Genomic DNA, 19,222 nt, shown 5'->3' with positions numbered 1-19,222 from the left:
TTTTCTCTGGAGTGGAGCTCTAAGAATTCTGATTCACTGTAAGGATGGCTTGCTTTCTCTTAGGTCTGATCCCAGGACCTAATGTGACTTCTGGTAGGCTGAGTGTTTTCTAATGGTCCTAAATTATACTCAGATCGCTAGAAATTCTTTAGATATCATTTAGGGATGTCTTGTGACCTAACAGGAAGGAACTGCTGTGTGTATCTCCACACAGGGAGATAGACAGTGGGAAGTGATGAGACTAATCTCAGAATGTGGTGATGAGCAAATGAGTCTGCATTAACGTACTGTTGATTAAACTGATAAACTTTGGCTAATGTCTCTGAGGCTGAGGATCTCTTGAACATCTTACCTGAACAAAGGGGCCATTGCAGTTGTATACTTACAACCAGTGACTCTCTGGCATAGTTGAATATGCTTTAATGATCACTTGCTTGTTTTAAAGGACTATAGTTTTTCTAGCACTTTCCAATTTTCTTTTATTTTAGTTTTCCATTGTGTAAATACTAGTTACACAAGTATTTGGTGTACAAAAAAAATGGGCTTATTTATGTGTTGAGGTGAAACAATGTACAAGACACGTTTTTTAAGTAAAATAAGTTAAGGTGCCAAACAGTATGAAATACAATCTGTAGGGGAGTAGAATATGCATGTGTATGTTTCACATGGAATATCTCTGGAAAGGTACACAGAAATTGTTAACATTGTTTGTCTCCAGAGAAGAAAACTGGATAGTTGGTGGAAGAGTGGAAAAAAAAAAGACTTATACATATCTTTATACCTTTTAATTCCGTTTTTATTTTAGTTTTCCGTGTTATTTCAACACAATGTAAACTCAAATGCAAGTATTTGTTAGTTTAGATATATTTGAATCCCAGAGGTTAACTAATTATCCTTTTTTTAGTTGTCAAACTCATAACGTATGCTTGGTTTCTTATGTTTAATGTGCATTTTTTTTCCCCTCTTGGGGCAGCAGTGGGAGAAGCAGGCATGGGTTTGCTAGCATGCCAGAAAATTTAGATCTGATCTTCACCATATAGTAGCTCTCAACTTCAATTTCTTCACTGGTAAAACAGGGATAATAGTATTTACTTAATGAGATTCTTGTGAGGATTAAGTGAGATAACATGTAAAATGACAAGCTCAGATTATGGCATAAAGCTGGTATTCTGTTAGTGTTAACAAAGAATCTAGTGAATAGACTGTGGAAGGAAATGCCATTTGGAATTAGAGACTGTCATTGAGGGAAATGTTTTTTAAAGAATTAATTTGTAGATTCAGTAACATCTTGCCAAATTGAGGACTTATAGCCTTGGTGCAATGAATAGAGGTTACTGTATTTGGTTGAAATGTGATAGGTCTTATTAAGGTTTTTTTGAAAAGATTTATTATTTTATGTAGGTAAACATACATGTACATTGTTCAACAATCCCCAAATCTATACTAGTATAAAGTATGGTTAGCTTAGTCCTGGTCCAGAATTTTACACATCTGATTTGTTAGGGCTTATTGTGTATTGTAAAGAAATTAGAATAAGAACATTTAAGAAATTTTAGGCCAGGCACGGTGGCTAATGCCTGTAATTCCAGCACTTTGGGAGGCCGAGGGGGGGCAGATCACAAGGTCAGGAGATCGAGACCAACCTGCCCAACATGGTGAAACCCCGTTCTACTAAAAATGCAAAAATTAGGAGGGCGTGGTGGTGGCAGGCACCTGTAGTCCAAACTACTCAGGAGGCTGAGGCAGGAGAATCCCTTGAACCTGGGGGGGCGGAGGTTGCAGTGAGCCAAGATCACGCCACTGCACTCCAGCCTGGATGACAAGCAAAAACTCCATCTCAAAAAAAAAAAAAAAATTAAGAAATTTTAAACAAAAATACTTTATAGCCTTCATGAGTAACTTTTTTCTCTTGCATTCTGTCTCGTATGCATATACTAATAGATAAAAATTTTAGCTATGAAAAAACTCAAAATTAAAAACTAACTCATGTGATGTTATTTTAGTAGGGATCTCCTTTCAGGAATAGTTTTCTTACCTTTGTTTATTTTGTTTCCTTAATTTTTCTAGGAGCTGACCAGTGCTTTGGTGCATCTAAAACTGCATCTTTTTATTCAGATATTTACTCTTGCATTCTTCCCAGCAACAATATGGCTTTTTCTTCAGCTTTTATCAATCACACCCATCAACGAATGGCTTTTAAAAGGGTATGTTTAAATCTTTAAAAGTGGGTCCACTTTTAATGGGGCATCTCTAGAGACATTATTGTTTCTATGGCAACTATATACAAAAGGGCTTATGTGTACTATCTTAAAAGGAAGTAAAAACACATTTTTGTTTTCCTTTAAAACAATAGTATTTCATCAAGGAGGTTCATCAAATAATTAACAGATTCTTAAGATACACCCTCATGCTTCATCCTGAGGTTTTACGATGAGCACTTTTCTGAGAATTTTAAAAAGTGGTCTTGGAAGAAAAACGAGAAGGACTAGCAGAAGTAAGATCTGTATGCAAGTCAATTGGATGCCAATTAATTAGATAATACCTGAGTGTAATGTGTGTTTTAGAAATGTTTAAGGAAGAAAACATACATATATGTGGGGCAAACGTTACCTTTTCATTGTTTTATGTTTGATATAATAGTTGAACTTTGAGCCTGAAGATTGAATTCTGACCATATCCCTAACATACTATGTGACTTTGAGCAAAGTTTTTAAATAGTTTTTAATGTCAATTTCCCTGTCTAGAAAAGGAAAATAATCATACTTTTACTGCTTACTTACCAATGATGTTGGGGATATCAATTGAAATTATGTATTCATTGATTCAAGTTATTTATTTAGCTTCTACTTTGTTTCAGGAGTTATTATAAATATTGGAGAAACAACAGTGAAATGCCAGTTAGCTTTGCATGTTGGGGAGTCTCAGGGGGTGTGGTATCAATAAACAAGTAAGTAGATGAGCAAGATAGAGATAAATCATGTAAAAAGAACAAAACAGTGAGATATGTGAAAGTGGTTGGGTGGGCAGGCTGGTGATTAATTTAGATTTCAGAGTTCTGAGGGCAGAATGTTCTAGGGAAAGGAAACAGAATGTACAAAGGCTCTAGGGCAGGATCAAGCCTATTGTGTTTTCCAGTCAGTAAAGCAGCCAGGAAGGCCAGAGCCTGGTGATGTAGAGGAAAAATATCATGTCCTAGCGGTAGAAAAGTAGGCAGGAATGAGGTACGTAGAGCCTTATAGGCCGTGGTACAGCATTCGGATTTTATTCTGCGTGCTACAGGAAGCTACTGGAGGGATTGGAATGAGGGAGTGATGTGGTCTGATTTATGTTTGCAAATGATTCTTCTGATAGCTATGTGGAGAAGAGATAGTAGAGGGGCCTGAGAGAAATCAACTCAGAGAGTAGTGGTGAGGTAGCAGTTCAATAGAGAGAAATGAATGTGTGCCAGATAGATTTTACAGTAGAGCTTTCAGCAGTGATGGGTGAGGAGGATGTAGAAGGAGGACAGAGGAACCAAGGATGACTTCTGGGTTTTAGGTATGAACCACTGGGTAACTGGTAGCATCATTTACTTATGAGGGGAAAACTAAGTTAGGAGGCATGGTGGAAATCAAGAGTGCCATTTTGGCCAGATTTAGTTTGAGAGAATGAACATAAAATTTCACCAAAAAGTGTAAAATGCCACATAAATATGATGACATCATTTTAGAGCAAAAATGTTTTATGCATATCAGGAGCCAATAGTTACTGAATATCTGCCATGTGTAGGCCACTCAAGGAATACAAAGATATTTACTCATTTTTGTTGTCTTCTGGGAACTTCCAACCTAGTTGGTTATAAAGGACATATATATATGTATATATATGCCTCCTAGTAATCACCAAAATGGGGCACCATGTGATTTTTCAGATGAGTGGTGTAATCAGTTAAAGAATAAGCAGTTCAGCAAAGATTGGGTACTCGTAGAGATTTCAAAAATGAGGCATTAATGAGATACATAGATAAAATATTTCCATAGGGTCGGCTTGCAGAAGGCCTAAATTACTGGGCTGAGGAGTTTGCATTTGAAGCTATAATGATGGAGAGAGAGCTGTTAAAAATGCTAAACAAGCGAATAACAACATGTTTAAAAGTGGCTACTAAGGAAGATTAATTGGACAGCTTGCACTCTCAATATGCTAAATAAAACAAACAATTCTAACTTCAAGATGTTGAACTTAAAGGAGTATACACTTACCGTAATTCGTTTAGAGAAAGCTCTTCCTGGCTTAGTGTTTTTTCCCTTCCCCTCCCTAATTTGAAAGTACATACTTAGTATATTAACTTGAAGGGGTTGCATAATCATGTTTAAGTTGTTGAAATAAAGATATTCTGAGCACATGCTCCTTACCTTGCATAGTAAAGGGACAGAGTGAGGTAGAGGGAACATTGAATAGGCCTTTGTAAGTGTCCAGATTGGCTGAGAAGCATCTGGACAGGGATGATGGTGGCAGTAGTCATGGAGGAAACTGGAAAGTTAGTTGTGGTGACAGATTGATTTATTTTTATTTTTATTTTTTGAGACAGAGTCTCACTCTGTCACCAGGCTGGAGTGCAGTGGTGTAATCTCGGCTCACTGCAACCTCTGCCTCCCGGGTTCAAGTGATTCTCCTGCCTCAGCCTCCTGAGTAGCTGGGATTACAGGTGCCTGCCACCATGCCTGGCTAATTTTTGTATTTTTAGTAGAGACGGGGTTTCACCATGTTGGCCAGGATGGTTTCAATCTCTTCACCTCGTGATCCGCCCACCTCGGCCTCCCAAAGTGCTGGGATTAAAGGCGTGAGCCACCGCGCCCAGCCACAGATTGATTTTTGAGGAGCAAGTGGAATCACATATAACTTCAAAGTTTCAAACTGGATCATTAGGGAAAAAACTGGTCCCACTGACCAAAAAAAATATGTAAATTCAGAGGGGAAGTTTATTTTTTAGAAAACATCGCCGGGCGCGGTGGCTCACTCCTGTAATCCCAGCACTTTGGGAGGCCGAGGCGGGCAGATCACAAGGTCAGGAGATCGAGACCATCCTGGCTAACACAGTGAAACCCCGTCTGTACTAAAAATACAAAAAATTAGCCGGGCGAGGTGGCGGGCACCTGTAGTCCCAGCTACTCGGGAGGCTGAGGCAGGAGAATGGCGTGAACCCCGGGGGGCGAAGCCTGCAGTGAGCCGAGATCGCGCCACTGCGCTCCAGCCTGGGCGACAGCGAGACTCTGTCTCAAAAAAAAAAAAAAAAAAAAAAAAAAAAAAAAGAATATGAATTCTTTCTGGAGATGTGTTGTACAGCATGGTAACTATAGTTAGTAATGTATACTAGAAAATTGCCAAGAGAGTAGATGTATATGTTAATTAGTTTGATTGTGGTAATAATTTCACAGTGTATACATATGTCAAAACATCATGTTGTATGCCATAAATTTTTATAATATTTGCTTGTCAATTATACCTCAATAAATTTGGAAAACAAATATATAAATACAATATTAGACATGCTTAGTTTAGAGTGGCAGTCATAGGCACCTACAAATTTGGGAATTGTAGTTAGGGCTAAAAAATATAAACTTGAAAGTATTCCTACAGATTGAAAATAAGATTGAAAAGATGGCAGGAGAGCCAGCAGAAAAAAACAAAAACAAAAACAAAAAAAACCCAACAAACAAACAGAAACACCAGAATGACTGGTTTAAAAGACAGAAGCTAAATTTGAATGAACTACAACGGTAACCATGAAAATATTAGAGCGGCCTGAGAAGTAAGAAGGTAAGCAGAATAAATATGAGGAAAAATATACCAGATTTGGTGATTTGGAGATTACTGGTTACTTTAAGGTTACTATTACTAGTAGAGGGGGCAGAAGTCTCATTTCGGAGAAGTAAAGAGAGAATGGTCTGTGGGGCCATGGAGGCAGGCACTCTTTAAAGGTCAAAAGTGAGTCACAATGAGAAAAGTGGGATTATATCTTGAGGAGGCAGCACCACTCATTTCACTCATTTTGCTGTTAGTTATCTACATTTGTGCATTGACTCTTCTACCTCCTTGAAGGCAGGAATAATGTTTTTACTTCTTTTCAAAAATTCTTTCCTGTAGGATTTTACCCATAGAAGATATATGTGTTCAATATATAGTTGGCAATTTTTTTTTTGAGATGGCATCTCACTCTGCTGCCCAGCTGGAGTGCAGTGGCACCATCTTGGCTCACTGCAACTTCTGCCTCCTGAGTTCAAGCAAAATTTTTGTCTTTTTAAAGCTATGAGAATTCTGCTTTTTTGCACATGGAAGGGAAGGGGCTGGAAGAGGAGGGATGAAAAAGCTAAAAAGATTGAAAATGCCTGAGAGGATCTGTCCTAGTATTGGGAGTAGGGGAGACAGAAGGCAGAGAGGCTGAAGTGGGAGGCCTAGATAAGTCTTTGACCCATAAAAGTTTTACCCCAGATAGGTGGCTTTGTGAATTTGGGAAAGTTACTTCTTTCTTCACTTCAGTTTTCTTTAAGATGGGAATAATAATAACACTTATCTTAAGTATAACTTTTGAGGAATAAATGAGATAGTATGTAAAGTGTTTAGAATAGCGTCTACTACAAATGGTAAATGCTCAGTATTAGTGATGATGATAGTAGACTCTTAGGAAGGCTCAGAGATTGGGAATTTATAATAGAACAGACTACTCTAGTAGCTCTTGGTAAAACAGATCTGGAAAGAAGACGATATTGAATGGAACTGAGTTGGAAATTCCATCAAATGGGTTTTCTTATGCTTCAATCAAAATGAGTTTAAACATTTTTTTTCCTATTTCAGAGCTAATGTGAATCCATTGCATAAAGTTTAGATAATATGTTCTTATAAAAATGAATAAAAATATAGTTGACCCTTGAACACTGTGAGGCTTAGAGGTGCCAACCCCCATGCAGTTGAAAATCCACATATAACTTTTGACTCCCCAAAAACTTAACTACTATTAGCCTAACCATTGACTGGAAGCCTTACCTATAATATAAAGAGTCGATTAATATATATTTCATATGTTACATGTATTACATATTCTTACAATTAAGCCAGAGAAAAGAAACATATTAAGAAAATTATAAGGAAGAAAAAATGTATTTACTATTCATTAAGTGGAAATGGATCATTACATAGGTCTTCATTTTTGTCATCTTCACATTGAGTAGGCTAAAGAAGAGGAAGAAGTCTTGCTGTCTCAGGCACAACAGAGGCAGAAGAAATTCTTGTATAAGTGGGGCCCTCACAGTTCAAATCCATGTTGTTAAATGGTCAACTGTAACCCTTAATCATACCCATTCAAAATCTAAGTCAGATACTCTGTGTCATCTATGCCCTGTATGAACTTTCCACTTAGGCCAGCTACCTGTTCTCCCCAGAAGATATATTTTATATGAATTTTGAGTAATTAAAAAAAAGTATAGTACTTAAGTTTATTACTCATAGTTTCATTTGCTTGTTATGCAATTTATTTTCTGTCCTAAACTAAAAAAATAGACCTGTCATGATATTGGGTGTGTGCACATAATATAATAAAAACCAAATTGGGGATAGATACTAGAATTTACTACAGAGTCTGAATGCAAGAAGTATATGATTGTGTCATGCCTGTTTCTATAATGTTATTACAACGTTAAAATGTCTTTTATGAGATGAAGATTTGAAAACTGCTCTTCTGTAGAAAGAAATCCAAAGATGTAAGCTTGTGTCTTGTCAAGTATTTTTGAACTTAGGAAGTGGTTTTGAAGATTTAGAGACTTCCTACAAACAAAATGTAGGGAAAATATTTTTCACTTTACCTAAAAATAACCTAAGACTATATACCTTACCAAATGATTAGCCATTTTGCTTATCTTTCTTTTTTTTTTTTTTTTTTGAGACGGAGTCTCGCTCTTTTGCCCAGGCTGGACTGCAGTGGTGCTATCTGGGCTCACTGCAAGCTCCGCCTCACGGGTTCACACCATTCTTCTGCCTCAGCCTCCCAGTGGCTGGGACTACAGGCACCCGCCACCGCACCCAGCTAATTTTTTTCAGCACATGAAAAGATACTCAATATCAGTGATAATTCTGACTTTGAAAGATATTCAATATCAGTGATAATACTAAAAAAATACTACTTTTAGTAGAGACGGGGTTTCACCGTGTTAGCCAAGATGGTCTCGATTTCCTGACCTCGTGATCCGCCCGTCTCGGCCTCCCAAAGTGCTGGGATTACAGGCATGAGCCACCGCACCCGGCCCATTTTGGTTATCTTTAAATGACTGCACTCACTATACCTTGACTGCTTTTTGAATTGTATAATAAGAGCTTAGATAGCTTAAAACAGACTCACTCAAGCCTATGGAATAGCATAAGAGATTAGAACCCATACATTTGCAACACCTTGTAAGCCATGTTGCCTTGTGTAGACTTGTCTAAATTCAACAGGGCATGTGCATCAATAAATATGCCCTTATATTCATTTGCTCAGCCTTGCTATTTTAGAATGAATGTAGTGAAAGCTGTCTATGATTTAAAAATTATTTATAGTTGGATTTTCTTTTATTTTTCAGTTTGCAGACGGTAGGTTGCATGCCTCCGCCTGTGTCTTCTGCAGTGATTTTAACCAAGGCAGTTGGTGGAAATGAGGTGAGTCATGGGGCTACCTTATTTAAACATAAGTGCATGCTGTGTTTTTATTTCAAAATTATATCATAGTTTTGGACATGAAGGGTTGATGTTGCAGAAAACTCCTAGCCATAGCAGCTTGTGAAAGAAGGAGGTGTACTCACATACTAGCATGATGCTAAAATTGATTATGATGGATGGAATTTAGGATTTCAAAGAAAAGAGCAAGGGAAATGAGTGAAAAAGAGATAGTGATTTTTCTTCTACCTCAGTGGAAATTGGGAGACAAAGGACAGAGAAGACCTGGGAAAGGCATTTTTCATCCAAGATTCACAGACTGAAGACATCCAGTATGGCTATTCCTTATTTCCAAAAAATTTGTTAACAAACTAAGTTAATGGGGAAAAGTTAAATATGTTTAATGGCAAGTGAGGATGATACAAAAAGAAGAAATTAGGCTAGGTTTCTTAGATGAATTCAAAGAGATTATTCAACTGCTAGGGGACTATGGCACAATAATTGTATTTGAATATTGGAGTAGCAATTGTCCAATGCAGAAGCTACTTATAGGGGTTCTTCCTTGGTTGAAAGGCCCTATGACTTTATACTGAGGGACATTCATTTGTGATAGCTTATTTCTCCTTTTCTACTTGTATTCTCTTGTTCAGAAAAAAAGATGTTATTGAAGGAGGGAAGATATAATGGGTTTCCACTTCAGTTCATTCTTAGAATTCTGCTTTCAACATCTATTTTCATTTTCGTCCATTTTATGCTTTCCAAAAATATTGAGTATCTGCTATATTCTTTTTGAAAACAGGTTTATGGAACTATCATTGACATATAACAAACTGTATAAACATAAACAGTTTAATGTTTTGACATATGTGTACATTTGTGAAACCATCACCACAATCAAGATAGTGAACATATCCATATTCATATATACACCCTCAAAGAGTTTCCTGAGTCCCTTTGAGATTCCTTCCATCTGCCCTTCTCAACACCCCTCTTCCCCAGGCAACTGCTGATCTGCTCTCTGTCACTATAGATTAGTTTGCATTTTTTAGAGTTTTATGCAATGGAATTACACAGTTTGTGCTCTTTTTTAAAATCTTTTCTGGCTTCTTTTACTAAGCATACATATTTTGAAATTCATCTATGTTGTGTTCATTAATAATTCAATACCGTTTTTGCTGAGGAGTATTATTTTGTATAGATACACTACAAATTGTTTATCCATTCACTTGATGGAAATTTGGGCATTTTCTAATTTTTGGCTATGAGCATTACTGTAGAAATCTTAAGTTTATATATAATATACCCCCGTTTCCTTGGAAATACCTAGGAGTGGAATGGGTATATCATCCAGTAGGTGTAAGTTTTAGTACCTTTTAATCAAGGAAGAATCATCTATAAATAGTTATAAGTCTCCTATAAATAGCTTCTGATGTAGACCATTTCTCTCAATATATAAGCACTCTTCTTTTACTACATGTGTATGTTTAACTTTTAAATAAATTACCAAACTATTTTTTAAAGTGGTCATGCAGTTTTACATTCCAACCAGTAGTGAATGAGAGTTCCAGTGTTCTACATCCTAGTCAACATTTGGTGCTGTATTTTCAGTCTTTTTAATTTTTGCCATTCTAATACAGTGTAATGATATCTCATTGTGGTTCTAATTTAATCTGTATTCCCACTGATATTGAATATCTTTTCATGTGCTGATTTGCTATTCATATGTCTTCTTTAGTGAAATATCTGTTAGCTCTCTTGCTCATTTTTAAAAAAATTGGGTGGTTTGTTTACTTATTGATGAGCATTAAGATTTCTATATATTCTGGATATATCTCTTTCATCAGATATTTGCTTTGTCAATATTTTTTCCTAGTCTGTGACTTGTCTTATTATTTTTTACCAGTGCCTTTTGAAGAGCGGGATGGTAGTGGAGACAGTAAAGGTGATTGGATTCTGGGTGTATTTTGAAGGTACAGGATATGCTGATTAATTAGGTGTGGGGTGTGTGAGAAAAAGAGGGGTCAAGAATGACTTTAAGGTTTTTGGTTGAGTAACTGCAAGGATGAGGTTGCTGTTGCTATGTGGGAACAGGTTTGGGGAGTATTAGCCTACAGAAGCTAGGCTATTCTGGGATCACTAAGAACTCCAAAATCTCAGTGGTTAAAAATATACATTTATTTCTTGTTCATGGTACATGTCCCATGTGGGTCAGTGGGAAGGTCTTTTGCCATCCCTAAAAATGCCAGATTGATTGGAGGCTCTACTGTCTTATAGGTCTACCCCCTGGATGGAACACACAACATTTTCACTTGCCACAGCAGAGAGAAAGATTGGAGAACCACAAATAGGCTTTTCACTGCCCAGGTTGACAGTGATACGTGGCACTTCTGCTCACATTAAATTGACCAGAATAAGTCATATGGCCTTACCATGTGTTGTCATTTATGTGCCCTGAAGGAGAAAGGAACTGACATTAGTGAATACTTGTAATGTCAGCCATATAGGTAAAGATCAAGAGTTTGGTTTTTTGATGTACTAAGATGCCTATTATATATCAAAGTGGAAATACTAACAAAGAATTAGAGATATTAGAATTGGTAGTTTAGGAAGTGGTCTAAACTAGAGATATAAATTAGGGAATCATCAGTGGATAAATGTATTTAAAGCCAAAATTGGATGAGATTATTTGGGGAGAGAGCATAGATATAAAAGAGGAGAGGTTCAAGGACTGAGTCCTGGATCACTCCAACATTAAGAGGTCAAAGGAAAGAGGAATAACCAGCAAAGGCAACAGAGAAAGCAGCAATAATGAGAGCAGGAAAAACAGGGGAGCACTATGTCGGGGAATCCAGGTGTCCTGGAAGCCATGTGAAAAAGTGTTTGAAGAGGAGGGTCTGGTTCACTGTGTAAAATAATGCTGATATAAGTTGTGTAAGGTAAATTCTGAAGATCAGCCACTAAACTATGCTACATGGAGTGATTGGCAGCCTCACAAGGGTGGTTTTGGTGGAGCACTGGGATAAAAGCTTATTTGGGGTGGGCTCAAGAAAAAAGTGGGAAGAGCAGAATTCGAGATAGAAGTAGAGACAACTGTTTTGAGGTTCTCTGTGATGAAAGGGAAAAGGGAAATGAGGTTTTATTTAGAGGGGATGTGGGGTAGAAATTTTTTTAATGTAGAAATAACAGCATGTATGCATCATGATGAGAATGCTACACTAGAGAGGAAACTATTGATGTAAGAGAGTATGCTGGAGTAATATATTTGATCAGATGAGAGAGAATGGTATTGAGTTGTATGACTGTCAGTAGACCTTGGGCTGTTTATTTATAACAGAAGGGAAGGCAGAGTGTGTGGATATGGATGTGTGTAGCTGGGTAGAAGGGGTATACTTGGTCTCTTTTAATCGTTTTTATTTTCTTAGTGAGGCTGGAAGCAAGGTCAACAGCTGAGAGTGATGATGAGGTAGGTAGTATTGTTTCAAAAGGGAGGAGAAAGTGTGCAATTGCCATCTAGATGAGGAAAGTAATTTAACTTGAGGGTATGGCAGGACAGCTAGGCTGGACTGAGGAGCCAGCTGAGATGCCTAGACATGCATTGAAAGTGAAGCCAGGCGTTGTGGTTGTGTGTTTTCTCAAAGCCACATTTAGCTTCTTAGTGTAGGAATGAAATTAGCAGATAGCTGGATTTAACCGAAGATTTCATTATGTCAGGTAGTTATTTCTATTTGCCATATAATTAGTGAGATAGAGGAGGTATAGGAGTTTTAGACTAGTATGAACTGTGGTTTTCTTTCTATTGTGATTAGAGATAAATGTGATTTGTCTAATGGTGATTCCCTTAAGAGATGTGTAGGCTATATTGATTTAAGAGACTAAAAAACCTTTTTGTTCTCAACTTTTGGCCAAAGTTCACATTTCGTCCATATCCTTGACATTGACATAGCATTAGATTTTTCTAAAGTCTACTTACATGTTTATTCCCTCAATAGATAAATTGTTTATATTAATGTTCCACGTTAATAATGTGGAATTTAGAAATATCTTCTTTGTTTTCTAAAAGTGTTAGTCTATTTCTTTAAATGTTTATATTGTATAGCTTCATGATTATCAAGCATTTTTGTAGACCAGGGGTATAAGATATAATTTTTCATAAGTCTTAAATATCAAACTTCAGAAATGAAGTTTGCGGAGTCCAGTTTGGTCCTATCTTCTGATACGAAATGAGTAGACTATTTCATATTTTCACCAGATTGTAGGAGAAAATGATAAGCAAGAAAAGGTAGTAGAAAAGTTTAATACTTTCCTAAAATAATTGTTACTAGATAAGTGAATATAGACTTTTGTTGAAGTAAATGTGAAAGAAGATTAATCTTTTGTATAATATATTGGAAAGAATGTAATCTAAGGATGGACAGTGAATTTGTTGGTGCATGTAATGAAAAGGTCCACAAGCTGGGCCCGCTGTCACCTACCATTTGATGAAGGCCCTGATTCTGTTTTTCTGTGATTCTCTGCTCTGCCTTGCATGTAGTGGCTCTGTACTCACATGGGTTTTAACATAGCAATAGAATTGCTGTGGCATATTTCCATGTTGCATTGTCCTTGCAAAATGTTTTTGATGGTGTTTATGACAAGTATGAAAACGTCTTCCTTAGGATTTTGTGTTATCACCTTTTTCACATTTAGTTGATGCTCATGTATATTTATATATTTATATGTAATATATAAATGTTTAATATGTGCTCTCATGTACTAAAGAAAGTGTGTGGTTGTATAGCATATTTGTTTTTAATGATTTGGGGATGTATGCAGTTGCAATGGTGTCATTTGAAATGATTATTTTCATTTTGCAAAGTTGTTATAGAACGTAGGAGGAAATTTGTTTCTGCTACTTACACACTTTTCATTTTAAATGATTTTCAGTAAAATGGTTGGTTACCAAAAGATTTTGTCATGGGTTGTACTTTGGCAAGAAGTCACTTTATTGCTTTTTGTAAGTTAAAAAAAATATGTTCTTAGAACTTAGGTTATTATTGTTTCAGTGAGCCAATTAGAATTTATAATAATTTTTAGCAGCAGAAAGAACTTAATGTATGTGCATAGCACATACACTGAAATGCCGGTATATTTCTCAGGTAAACAAATGATACTGTTTAGTAGTAAAGCTGACTGACAATCTTCTTTTGTGGCTTTTACATTTTAAGCTATTTTTATTTAAATATTAGAAACATGGTCAGCTTCTTATTTGTGATTGCTATTTATTCATTTGAATATTTTAAACACAAGTTTTCAATACTGCAAAGTTGTAGAGTGTGCTTTGACATGGTCCAGCTGGTGGTGATTGTGGCTGTGTGTATGTGTGTATGCGTGTAGTTGTAGTTCCTTTTTAAGTAATAGAAAAAGTATTAAGGCCGGGTGCGGTGGCTCATGTCTGTAATCCCAGCACTTTGGGAGGCCGAGGCGAGGGGATCACCTAAGGTCAGGAGTTCAAGACTAGCCTGGTCAACATGGGGAAACCTCGTCTCTACTAAAAATACAAAAATTAGCCAGGCTTGGTGGCGTGTGCCTGTAATCCCTGCTACTCGGGAGGCTAAGGCAGAAGAATTGCTTGAACCCGGGGCACGGAGGTTGCAGTGAGCCAAGATTGTGCCATTGCCCTCAGGCCTGGGCGACAGAGCGAGACTCCGTCTCAAAAAAAGAAAAAAAAAAAAAAAGTAATAAGAGTTAGTGAATCCTCATTTTATTTCCAAAAATAAGAAGATAGATCAGAATGTTTTATATTTTATTCTGACATGGGAGGCAAAAGATAAACACTTATTCTTTGTTTAAAACTATATATATTTGTTTAGTTTAAATTTCTGTTCTAAATATAAGATTCAGTGATAAAAATTTTTTCGATTTTTTTTCCCTCCAAAAGCCTTACAAAGGTTTTAAACCTGATGAGACTTGCTAAGAGAATCCTTGTATTTAAATTCAAGTTACTTCTGCCTTACAATAACTATCACAGGGATTCCTTTATAAAAGAAAAAAAATTTTTAAAGAAACTAGAACGTTTCTTTAAACGTTTGGAGAGGGAGTTATGTGGTTTTCATAGTATTGTAGAACTATTTCATTTCTCTATTGTTTGTACTGGTATTTAGTGAAAAAGCAAGAAAGGTAGGGTTTGGGAAAGAGGCCTTGTCTTCTTTTATCTCAATATTGCTTCTTTTGCATGCTGAGAAAAGGAAGAATTCAGCTAAAAGCCATTGCCTAAAAATGCCAAGTGAATATGAAGCCTTAATGTCCAAGTAAAGTTGCAAAGCTATACAACTTTACAAAATTTTGAGAGCCTAGGTATTAAACAAGTAGAAGAGAAATATAATTAAGGAGTGTCTGCCTTCAAATATCTGAAGGAAAAAAGAAAAAAGCATTAAGAGTTGTAACAGATAAAAGTCAGGGCAAGTTAGAAAGGAGTCTTTAGTCAGATCTGGGAGTAATATTTAAATTCTAGGTTATCTGTGTTTAAAACCAAGCCTGGTAATTCGAACCATGAAAATAGGCACCTTTACCACTAGTAGCAGTGTACTGACTATAGGCATGTTATTTATGTTTATTTGTGGTTTTTTGATTGTTTGTTTCTTAAAATGGATTTCATGGATCACTTGCACTGGAATTACCTGAAAGATTAGAAAAGTAAACAAATTCTTTATATCATATCCACCCTAGACGTATTGAATTAGAATGTTTAGTGGATGGGCCTCAAGAATCTCCTTCTTTTAAAAATTATGAAACCTATCATAGCTACAAAAAGGGTATAAAACACATATACACAGTTTAAAGCACAATATGCACTTCTATGTCCACCATCCAGCTTTAGAAATAGAATACAGTATTCAACCAGTTGTTAAGCATCAACTTTAAGATACTGTTTTCTACCATAGAGAATAATAAGGATAATAAGGTCTTACAGGGGAGAAAAAGTAATCTTTTGCTCACCCATGACAAGGGTCATAGCTGACATCCCTATAACAAATGACATATTAACAAGAGAAAAGCATAACAAATTTATTTACCCAAAGTTTTAGGTGACATGGGTGATTTCAGAAATGTAGACCCAAAGAGACAGGGAAAACTACATTTTTATGCTGTCTGATGAAATAAATGGATAGTTGTGGAGAAACATGGTTGGAAAAAAAGGGGTATGCTCTAATGGTAATAAACTGGGGCCACTTAACAAGGCCAGGTTTTTCAGATTCATTTCTGTGTCTCTGTAAGACCTGCTTTCCCCCTGAGTGTGAGAAAGGACACCTGTCACATGAGGATCTTCAGGGGAGAAGGGAGGAAGTCAGAGTGACCTTTCCGCTTTCTATGATCCACCTAGCGGGAAAGGAATTATAGTTTCTATGATCCACTCATGGGCAAGAGAAAGAGGGACAGGAGACAGGAGGGCAGGAGAAGGTTAGGGAGACCATCTTGCTTTTGAGTCCCCCTTGTCAGCTCAAAAGTACTCAGTATGCCAAGGCACCATGCTTTACATGCTTTAGGGTATTGTGTTCTGAGACCTGACAATCTAGTGCCTGATTTTGAGAAGCTTACATTTAGTGTGATATTACAGTATTCAGAATCTCTACTTTATGTTATAAACCTCACAAAAATAGGCGAAACATAGTGGAATAGTTTTGCCTAGATGACCCGTATCATTAAATTATTGTTTTCCATTTTAGTGTAGAAAAAAGCAAAATGCACGGCAAGTGAGATCAGCTCCACCCAGCTGTGTGGGACAGCCAGAACTTCAGGTTAGAGATCTAGACTGTGTTTGTTACTTGCAGCATTAGGCTGTGGTCTTGCCTAGTCTAGTATTAAGACAGTGTGCTTCGGCCGGGCGCGGTGGCTCACGCTTGTAATCCCAGCACTTTGGGAGGCTGAGGCGGGCGGATCACGAGGTCAGGAGATCGAGACCACGGTGAAACCCTGTCTCTACTAAAAATACACACAAAAAAAATAAGCCGGGTGTGGTGGCGGGCGCCTGTAGTCCCAGCTACTCAGAGAGGCTGAGGCAGGAGAATGGCGTGAACCCGGGAGGCGGAGCTTGCAGTGAGCCGAGATTGCGCCACTGCACTCCAGCCTGGGCGACAGAGCAAGACTCCGCCTCAAAAAAAAAAAAAAAAAAAAAAAAAAAAAAAGACAGTGTGCTTCTTTTAATGCAAGCATAGCTGGCATTTTTATTTTATTTTACTTAGCAGGTTGAGGGATTTTAGAACTTTGATAGTCATGCTGAATTCCAAATACATTTTAAAGAAACATTTTGATTTGGGGTATAGAAGAAAGATAACAAGTATGTGTATGTGCCTCTGTGTGTGTGTGTGTGTGTGTGTGTGTGTGTGTGTGTGTGTGTGTTTACTTTCATCAGTGGGGCTGGTGCTCAAATCTCTTCAAAGACAATTTAAGAATATCTCTTGAGCAAAGAAAATTATTACGTGTGGTGAAGTCTTTAAGTCATAGATGAAGGTCATGGAAGTCTGAGTGTATTTAAAAAAGGTTTTCTATCTGCTTGGAAAGCAAATGAAGCACTCATTACTAACTTTCAAAATATGCTATGAGATTTTTGCTAGAGGTGAAAGATCAAGATCATCACAGTCCAAATGGAGACTGAAAGTTCAATTTCTGACTCATGAGTGAGGCATGAAACATTTCAGGGTTATTTTGCATTATCATTGGGGAGTTGGTCTTGCTAATCCAATGCATTAAGATAAGATTCATTGAAACATTTATAAAGGCAGTTAGAGTAGATCTAATCAGCAGAGAGGACTAGGAGTGAAACGGAAATCTTATCTGTCAGTCACTTTCTCTGCTTTAGCAATTACTTAGCCTTTCTGTTCTTTGCTTTTCTCTTCTGTTAAATGGGGTTACTGCTTTGGCTTGTAGTGGAAGGTTAATGGCATCCTGGAGGAATCTTATGTCTGAAAAACATTGTCAGCATTGAGCCTTCTTGCAAGCTGGCAGATATATATTTTTTAGCCTCCAGACTGGTGTGCTTTCTGAGAAGTAGTAACAGCTACTTTTCCCTCTTTAACAGATGAAAGAACAGAAGTGACAGCAGCAACGGCAAGAAATTCTGTGCCCCTACTCTTCTACTGTATCTACCTTTTAGCTTCAGTCTTATCTTCCAGATTGGGCGAGAGTTCTTAGGAGGTAGAAAAAGTTGACTGTGTTTGTTTTAAGCTGCTATAAAACTTGTGAAACGTACCTAGGTTTCCCTAGATTTTTATGTAACTTAGAATTTTCTCGTTTAACCCTGTTGCCCAGCAAATTGTCTTCATTTTTACCTCTCTAACTAAAAGGGCCCTTGTAATAGGTTAGCAGTGATTTCTAGTCACCAATCCCAGTGGCCAGTTCTCAGTTCATATCCTCCATGACTGATACCATGGCCACTCATCTCCAAATTCCTTCTGCTTCCCTGACACTCATCTCTCCTGATTTTCTTTCCACGCCTCTCATCACTTCTTTTCTTTCTTTTTTTTTTTTTTCGGTTTAACTTAAATTTTTATTAGATTACCAGATACATACTGTAGAGGAAGTACAATTCTATTAAATAGGAACTTGCCCCAAACATATTTTGCCTGTTCTCTCTTTGTCTAATAGCCTGTCTTTAGCACTACTTTGCCAAGTATCTAAACAAGCTAATTTTTAATGACAACTGCCTTTATTAAATAATTCACAGTCCCTATGTTTATCAGCCATTGTAGTATTTCATTTTTTGGCTAAAATCAGATAGCTTTCTAGGTCACCTATTCCTTAGAAATAACTCCACAGAGATGGTAAATAGTCAATTGAACCTTAACACCTTCTCCTTCACAGTGTCCTGCTGAAAAACAAAGTAAATTAATTGTGACTGCAGACAACTCAAACCTCATTGTCTTTCATCCCGCTGGCAGGCACTCTAGTGTCCTGTGCAATTGTGTATTGTGTAAATGCTATATACTTCATTTCATTTTTCTTCTAAATAAACTAAATATCTGGGTACAGGCATTAAATTGAATTTATTTTGGCTACAATTAAAAGTTCTTTTCTTCTTGTCTGGTTCCTTTTCCATCCCAATGGTGTCTTCCAGAGATCTGATCTAAAACAAAGTGTTAGCCCTGCTAGATTACTGTTTCTGAATCCTTCTTCTCTCTATAGCTAAAGCCCTATGACCCCCATCTTTGGGTTTGACTGTGCCTCAGACGTTAGGGCCAGTCCTGATCTTGGGTGAGAAGTATTTACATAACTCCAGCTTAACATGCTGTGGCACTATATCACCACCTTTGCTGATAGGCCGCCTGACCTTGAGCGCAGAATACCCTGCCTTGGAATCAAAGCATGTGCTTAATTGCTGCTTTTACCATTACTAACCTAGTGGTTTTAGTAAGCCCTGGATCTTGCTGGCTTTTGGTTTCCCCATACAAGGAGCAATAATATTTGCATTCTCATTTCATAGGATTGCTTACCAGGATCTCATGCACTGGCATGTGGAAGTACTTGTAAACTATGAGGGAGCACATCAAGTAAGCATCAGCATTATTATCATTGCAGAGGTTTATCA

At 37.1% G+C, this 19,222-nt stretch overlaps 1 protein-coding gene across 3 annotated transcripts in view; it reads left to right on the top strand.

The window, feature by feature from the left end:
• The window catches only part of SLC10A7 (solute carrier family 10 member 7), a 257,106-nt gene that overhangs the window by 10,328 nt on the left and 227,556 nt on the right, over positions 1–19,222 (top strand). For 2 of the 3 annotated variants that reach the window (XM_003257779.2, XM_012507958.2), the window contains exons 3-4: positions 2,068–2,204; positions 8,589–8,664. In XM_003257779.2, the coding sequence (XP_003257827.1) occupies positions 2,068–2,204; positions 8,589–8,664 (213 nt within the window). The remainder of the gene's footprint in view (positions 1–2,067; positions 2,205–8,588; positions 8,665–19,222) is intronic. The other variant, XM_030816211.1, reaches the window with a different exon arrangement.

The sequence above is a fragment of the Nomascus leucogenys genome, chromosome 7b, assembly GCF_006542625.1.
Source record: "Nomascus leucogenys isolate Asia chromosome 7b, Asia_NLE_v1, whole genome shotgun sequence".
In the NCBI taxonomy this organism is placed as follows: domain Eukaryota; kingdom Metazoa; phylum Chordata; class Mammalia; order Primates; family Hylobatidae; genus Nomascus; species Nomascus leucogenys.
The sequence above is the reverse complement of the archived record's forward strand: the minus strand, read 5'-3'. Positions and strand labels throughout refer to the sequence as shown.